General features: G+C 49.8%; 1 protein-coding gene across 2 annotated transcripts in view; it reads left to right on the top strand.

The window, feature by feature from the left end:
- LOC116970117 (NACHT, LRR and PYD domains-containing protein 3-like) overlaps window positions 1–7,757 on the top strand; it is a 46,339-nt gene extending 38,582 nt beyond the window's left edge. For both annotated transcript variants that reach the window (XM_033016842.1, XM_033016841.1), the window contains 7 exons: window positions 120–1,851; window positions 2,248–2,334; window positions 2,480–2,650; window positions 4,702–4,872; window positions 5,006–5,176; window positions 7,212–7,379; window positions 7,520–7,757. In XM_033016842.1, the coding sequence (XP_032872733.1) occupies window positions 120–1,851; window positions 2,248–2,334; window positions 2,480–2,650; window positions 4,702–4,872; window positions 5,006–5,176; window positions 7,212–7,379; window positions 7,520–7,607 (2,588 nt within the window). In that variant the 3' untranslated portion in view covers window positions 7,608–7,757. The remainder of the gene's footprint in view (window positions 1–119; window positions 1,852–2,247; window positions 2,335–2,479; window positions 2,651–4,701; window positions 4,873–5,005; window positions 5,177–7,211; window positions 7,380–7,519) is intronic.
- The last annotated feature ends 253 nt before the right edge of the window (window positions 7,758–8,010 follow it).

Genomic DNA, 8,010 nt, shown 5'->3' with positions numbered 1-8,010 from the left:
TTTCCCCCTCTCTCTCCCCCCCTCTCTCTTGAAGGGCATTGAATTAATTGTTGTAATCATTAATGTTTTGAGTTGAGCCACCTAACATTGTGTCCATTATCTGCCTTTTCCCGTGCAAGATGTTCAACAGAAACACAAGGAGACTCTGCGAGCACAGACTGAAACACTGAGCGTGAACACGATCCTGATGAAGGAGAAGGTTAAGGTTTTCCAGTTGCTTGATCGATACGCTGAGCTCACAATCATCTCCACTGTTCGAGATCGGACACTGGTGGAACATGAGCTGCTGGCAAGAGGCCGGGACCATGAAGAGTGGAGAGAGAAATGTCTCCGGAGAGAACTGGAAAAAATCAGGACAGATCAATTGTTCCAGAGCAGCTTTACCCGGAGGGAATCCCGATCTGGGTGTTCAGCATCAGTGGCCGGAGTCGCGGGAATCGGAAAAACAACAATGGTGCAAAAGATTGTTCATGACTGGGCCACGGGGAAAATATACCCACACTTCCAGTTTGTCTTCAGTTTCAAATTCCGGGATTTGAACACTATTAACAGCAGAGTAACCCTGAGGGAACTGATTCTGGATCAGTATCCTTACTTTGGGAATATCCTGGGAGAGGTCTGGAAGAACCCAGAGGGATTGCTGTTTATATTCGATGGTTTGGATGAATTCAAGGGCAGAATTGATTTTGCTGACAGTCGGAGAGATACAGAACCTAAACACCAGTGCCCAGATCCCGAGTGGTGGTGTGAAGTGTCTGACATTGTGTACAGTTTAATCCAGCACAAGCTGCTCCCAGGGTGTTCAGTGCTAGTGACCACCCGCCCCACTGCGTTGCATTTACTGGAAAAGGCAGAGATCAGTGTCTGGGCAGAAATCCTGGGATTTGATGGTGTAGAACGGAAGGAATATTTCACCAGGTATTTTGAAGATCAGACGGTGGCAGCAGCTGTTTTCAAACATGTGAAGGAGAACGAGATCCTGTATACCATGAGCTACAACCCCTCCTACTGCTGGATCCTCGGCCTGACATTGGGCCCCTTCTTCACACAGCGGAACCCGCAGCGAGTTCCCAAGACCATCACCCAACTATATTGCTGCTTTATTTACAACATCCTGAAAAACCACGGCCGTGAGATTGAGAACCTCCGTGAGGTGTTACTGAGGGTTGGTCAGATGGCCTTCACTGGAGTGTCCGAGAAGAACATTGTGTTCACAGATGGAGATTTGATCAAATACAATCTGCAGCCTTCCCAGTTCCTATCCGGGTTCCTGATGGAACTTTTGCAGAGAGAGGATTCAGCCCGGAGCGTGGTGTTCTACTTCCCGCACCTCACCATCCAAGAGTTTGTAGCCGCACTCACACAATTCCTGACTCTAGATCCCGGGAATATCGTGAAATTCCTGTCTGAAGCTCACAGCACGACAGACGGGCGATTTGAAGTATTCCTCCGTTTTGTCGCTGGTCTCTCCTCCCCACGGGCAGCTCGGGTCCTGGAGGAGTTTCTGGGTCCATTTCCTAATGAAACAACCTGCCGAGTGATTGACTGGGTGAAGGAGGAGGTTAAACGTCAGATTAGAAATGCAGGCATTGCTTATGGTAAAAGGAGGCTCCTGAACACGATGCACTACCTGTTTGAGTCTCAGAATCCTGCACTGGCTCAGCAGACACTGGGAACTGTGGAAACACTTTCATTCAATGGACTGGGACTGACCCCGATTGACTGTGCGGTCCTGTCTCATGTCATCAGGCCCTGTGATACAATCAAACACCTCGATCTGAAGCTCTGCCGCATTCAGTGTGAAGGTCTCCAGCGGCTGGGACCGGCTCTGCACAAGTGTCAGCGCTTGGGGTAAATGTCCGTTTGATGCTAACACTGAACTGTAAAATTGTTTCACTATTTTGTTCCGTCCAGCACCCCTTCTATGGGGCCGGCACTGAACCTCCTATTTTACCCTCCTCCGAGTTGGCAGAGGTCCACGCAATCCCCTCCTCCCCCGGTTCGCTGGTGGTCGACTCCGTTCCCCCCTCCTTCCCCCGGGTCACGTGTGTTGCAGCCGTTCTCTGCGTGGGGAACATTACTCGGTTAATGGGGAAAGAATAAATAGTGAAAGTCAACAAACACCACAACCACGGAGATTTATTCAATCATTTGCTGAGGGGTTTCCAGAAATATCCGTTTGGGAGACGTTATCTCAGCCCTGGGGTTTGTATCAGTTTATTTCTTACTCTGTCTGTTTGTGTTTAGACTGGGAAACAACTACCTGGGAGATTCTGGAGTGAAACCGGTGTCTGCGGCTCTGAGGAACCCAGACTGTAAAATACAGACACTGAGGTAAGTCCCAGACTGTGAGAGATTGTGTTTACAGTCACTGGGTGTGTGACACTGAACATTAATATGATCAGTAATTGTGTCACTGATAAACACTGGGGATTTGCACCGTCTCCTGTCTCTTACCCTCACCCTCTCTCATCTCCAGGCTGGAAGATGTCGGTCTCACAGATACTGGAGCCAAGCATTTTGCATCTGCTCTCAGTACAAACTACTCACTGACGAAGCTGGACCTGAGTGGGAATAACCTGGGAGATTCCGGAGTGAAACTGGTGTCTGAGGCTCTGAGGAACCCGGACTGTAAAATACAGACACTGAGGTAAGTCCCAGACTGTGAGAGATTGTGTTTACAGTCACTGGGTGTCTGACACTGAACATTAATACAGGGCTCTCGCTTAACTTTTTTACCCTGTTGCCAGCCGGGCAACCTCAGCAGCTCTTTAGGTTGCCAAATTACAGTTTAGGTGGTCATTTAAGACAGTTGGCATGACGTGTGCGATAATGTGCTCAGACGAAGTGCGTAGTTACCAGTCGGAATTATGGTCAATGAAGCTTTCACATATTATGTCTGGTTCAACTAAAGTCACAAACTACACGTACTCACAAATCAAGAAATGATATATACCACAATGACAAGCAGCAACATTACAATACAGAATCTCATCTCTTTTTACACATTGCAATAAATGCAATTTCTATTATCTTTTCTAAACAAAAAGATAGGAATTCAGCGTATGATCAACCTCGGTGAGACCAAGCACAGGCTTGGCGATAGCTTCACACAACACCTCCACTCACTTCGCAATAACCAACCTGATCTCCCAGTGGCTCAGCACTTCAACTCCCCCTCCCATTCCGAATCCAACCTTTCTGTCCTGGGCCTCCTCCACGGCCAGAGTGAGGCCCACCGCAAATTGGAGGAACAGCACCTCATATTTTGCTTGGGTAGTTTACACCCCAGCGGTATGAATATTGGCTTCTCCAATTTCAGGTAGTCCTTGCTTTCTCCCTCCTTCCCCTCCCATTCCCAGCTCTCCCACAGCCTACTGTCTCCGCCTCTTCCTTTCTTTTTCCCGCCCCCCCCACCCCTCCCGGCATCAGTCTGAAGAAGGGTCTCGTCCCGAAACGTCGCCTATTGGGCAGTTTACACACCAGCGGTATGAACATTGACCTACAAAGCCAATGCGTCTTTGGGATGTGGGAGGAAACCCACATGCTTGCAGGGAGAATGTGCAAATTCAACTCAGACAGTGCCCGAGAACATGATCGAACACAGACAGTGCCCGAGAACATGATCGAACACAGATCTCTGGCGTGTGAGGCAGCAAGTCTACCAGCAGATAGTCTATCCATTTTCAGTCTTAAATCTCTAAGTGACGCTATGTCCCCCTTTACAGCTACTGTATGTTTTAATTCAGTTCAAGGCTATTGGGGCAGTACATTGGCCATAAAGTTGCTGCTTAAAATTGCCAGAGACCCGGAATTAATTCTGGAAATGGGTGCTGTCTCTATGGGGTTTTGTTTTCTCGTTTATAACATTGTTTACAGAGTACTATGTTTACATATTCTGTTGTGCTGCTGCAAGTAAGGATTTCATTGTTCTAACTGGGACGTGAGAGAATATAACACTCTTGACTCTTGGCTTGCGTCTCTGATGTGTGGGATAGAACTAGAGTACGGGTGATCGGTGGTCGGCGTGGACTCGGTGGGCCGAAAGGCCTGTTTCCACACTGTATCTTTTAATTAAACTAAAAACACTAAAGCCAGAGGGAGTTTAAAGAAGGGTCTCTACCCATAACATCACCCAATTTCCTCTATCCAGAGATGCTGGCTGCTCCAATGGGCCCCCGCACAATTAAAGCATGGAATAGTCTTCACCCTACAAGAGGTACCAACCAGACGCAACTAAATTTAAGGCAGCTTTTTTTTCTTCCCAAAAACCCTTTTTTGCTCAAGTCCAAGTCAAGTGTCAAGATAATTTTATTGTCATGTGGCCCAGATAGGACAATGAAATTCTTGCTTGCTGCAGCACAACAGAACATGTAAACATAATACAGAACAGGAGATAAAAGTTCAGTGTGTCTATATACTATAGACCATATATATACACAATAAATAAACAGATAAAATGCAATAGGCTGTTATTTTTCAGAGTTTGGTGGTGGTGGGTCCACCAGTTTAAATTCAATTTCGAATATGGCAGAGCTTTTAGGTTGCCCGGCGGGACTGTAAGTTGCCATTGGCACCCGGGCAACCGCTAATTTTGAGCCCTGTTAATGTGATCAGTAATTGTGTCACTGATAAACACTGGGGATTTGCACCATCTCCTGTCTCTCTCTGTCTCTCACCCTCACTCTCTCTCATCTCCAGGCTGGATGATGTCGGTCTCACAGATTCTGGAGCCAAGCATTTAGCCTCCGCTCTCAGTACGAACTGCTCACTGATGGACCTGGAGCTGAGTAGGAATAAGCTGGGAGATCCCGGAGTGGAAGTGGTGTCTGTGGCTCTGAGGAAACGGGACTGTAAAATTCAGAGACTGGGGTAAGTCCCAGACTGTGAGAGATTGTGTTTTCAGTCACTGGGTGTATAGCACTGAACATTAATATGACAAATAATTGTGTCACCTGTCTCCTGTCTCTCTGTGTCCCTCACCCTCACTCTCTCTCATCTCCAGACTGGACAATGTCGGTCTCACAGATTCTGGAGCCAAGTATCTCGCCTCCGCTCTCAGTACAAACTGCTCACTGACGAAGCTGAACATTGGGGACAACGCGCTGGGAGATTCCGGAGTAAAACTGGTGTCTGCGGCTCTGAGGAGCATCGACTGTAAAATACAGAGACTGGAGTAAGTCCCAGCGTGTGCGGACGTGGCGTAGAAGGACGAGAAGCCGAAGCAAAGAAGTGGAAGCCAAATAACCGAATGAAACTACACCGAAACGCCAAATAACCGAAATGGTGGGATGCCTAAAAGCAAACTGTCAGAAAGGGTGGGATGCCTAAAAGCAAACTCACCGAAAGGGCGGGATGTATAAAAGCAAACTCACCGAAAGGCCGCTCTGCCGAAACGCCAACTCACCGAAAGGCTGCATTGCCTACAAGCCAACTCACCGAATGGCCGTTCTGCCGCAAAGTCAAATAACGGATATGACATCGCGGGGGAGGGGGGGAGGGACCTGTCAGCGATTGGTCCAACCCGCCGCGCCCATCATGTTACTGGCCGGTGGAGAGGCGACGGTCGGGGTAATTTTCCCACACAAGCCATAGGTGACTGGGCACTCTGAACCCGAGCACCAAGTTGTAAGCGGCCAAAGGAGTGCATCCCTCGGGACAGCCCCCACTTGGCCACGGCCGCCCTGCCCTTCCCACAGTACGAGGTCAGCATTAAAACTCAAAAATGAGTTATTGATTGAAAAACAAAAATGTTACATGTGTAAATTGTTCTTACATTCAGGAACCTGGTTAATGAAGTGGTGGGATTATTTTCTTGTCCTAACTATGCCTTTGTTTTAGCCGGCGGTTACATCCAATCCATCCCTCCCTCGCAAAGATGTGAGATTTCATTAAGAGCCCACTTGGTTGAATAGATGCAAGCGGCATGTAAAGCGTCTCTTCCATGCGCGCAATACATGAAGCCGATGGAATGTGACAACTGTCACACCAAAGATAGACACAAAATATTGGAGTGACTCAGTGGGACAGACAGCATCTCTGGAGAGAAGGAATGGGTGGCGATTCAGGTCGAGACCCTTCAGACTCAGTCTTCAGGTCTGAAGAATGGTCTCAACCCGAAACATCACCCATTCCTTCTCTCCAGAGATGCTGCCTGTTCCGCTGAGTTACTCCAGCTTTTTGTGTGCATCTTCAGTTAAAACAGTTTACAGATTGTCTGGTGTTTTGTGCGTGGGAGCTTGTGTGCGTTACGCAGGCAACCAGACGGTAATAAATAAAACGTGCTTGTTGTCGGGGTGGGTGGGGGGGGGATAACATTGTTTGTTGTCATGCGCACTTGTCATCGGCCTGTCTGTGGGTCGGGGTTGAATCACCCTGTGTGTGGGTCGGGGTGGGGGGTGAATCACCCTGTGTGGGTCGGGGTGGGGGTTGAATCGCCCTGGTGTGGGGGTTGGGGCCCGATGGAGGTACATCGCGGTGAGTGACTCTGGGTGGGTGGAGGGACCAGGTACCACACCCCTGTGCTACCGACACACAGCCCGTCACACGGGGGAGACGAGACGGAGGGCGTCCGTTGCCGTGGAGAGTGGGGGCTGTCCCGAGGGATGCTCTCCTTCGGCCACTAACAACTTGGTGCTCGGGTTTACAGTGCCCAGTCACCGATGGCGTGTGCGGGGAAAACGACCCCCACCCTTCCGTCTCCACCGGCCAGTGATGTGGTGGACTCAGGGGTCTGGACACATCGCTGACAAGTCCCGCCCCCGGCAACATCTTGTCCGTTATTTGACTTTGCGGCAGAGCGGTCATTCGGTGAGTTGGCTTGCCGGCGATGCAGCCTGTCGGTGAGTTGGCATTTCGGCAGAGCAGCCTTTCGGTGAGTTTGCTTTTAGGGATCCCACCTCTCGGTTATTTGGCGTTTCGGCTTTGTACGCCTTCCGTTATTTGGCGTTTCGGCTTTGTACGCCTTCCGTTATTTGGCGTTTCGGCTTTGTTTCCGTTCGGTTATTTGGCTTCCACATCTTTGCTTCGGCTTCTCGTCCTTCAACGCCACGTCCGGGTACCAAATCCCAAACTGTGAGAGATTGTGTTTACAGTCACTGGGTGTCAGACACTGAACATTAATATGATCAGTAATTGTGTCACTGATAAACATTGGGGATTTGCACCGTCTCCTGTCTCTCTGTGTCCCTCACCCTCTCTCTCATCTCCAGGCTGAAACGTGTCGGTCTCACAGATTCTGGAGCCGAGGATCTCGTCTCCGCTCTCAGTACAAACCCCTCACTGACGGAGCTGGAGCTGGGATACAACTCCCTCACGGACCGATGTGTCCCCGCTCTCTGCCGCCTCATACAGACCCTCCCGAGACTGAAGCAGATCGAGTGAGTGTTTGTGTTAATGTTTAATGGGCTTCTTCTGTGATTTTGTTCTGTAAATGTTGTTGAAATATTAACCCCAGTCCCAGTTATTGACACTGTTGTTTAATCTGTTTATTTTCTCTTTATTCCTGGACTTGTTTCAGGCTGTGGGGGAATCAGTTCACTGCAGATGGACGGAACCAGCTGCAGAGTCTGCGGGGAATCCGACCCGGACTGAGAGTGACCGTGTGAACATCTCTGGGTGTAAACGCCACCGCCCTGGGGACCGGAATATTGTCGGCCGATTCCCCGCCCTCCCCTTTAAGCGGCAGCCCGCCCCCTTTAAACGGCCGGCCGCCCGCCCCTTTAAAAGGCCACGCTCTGGGTTTAAACCGAGCTGTTTCCTGGGCCGGGCGGGCGGTGACGTGAGACTGGCCTGCCTGCTGTCACGTGACCCGGCGCTGATGCTGGTGCCGGCTATCTGGTGCTGCCCCCAGTGGAGGACAGGGGAATTACAGCTGGACCTGCAGGATCCCGGATGTGACGTCATCATCAGCGGATTGATGATGACATCAGCAGCATTGTTCAAACCAAAGATCTTAGAGCAGAGCAAGATGGGTTACTCTCACGCAAACGTGTAGTACGTGTAAGGCCT

The sequence above is a fragment of the Amblyraja radiata genome, unplaced genomic scaffold (assembly GCF_010909765.2).
Source record: "Amblyraja radiata isolate CabotCenter1 unplaced genomic scaffold, sAmbRad1.1.pri scaffold_538_ctg1, whole genome shotgun sequence".
In the NCBI taxonomy this organism is placed as follows: Eukaryota; Metazoa; Chordata; class Chondrichthyes; order Rajiformes; family Rajidae; genus Amblyraja; species Amblyraja radiata.
Note: the sequence above shows the minus strand (reverse complement) of the source record. Positions and strands in the feature narration are given on the sequence as shown.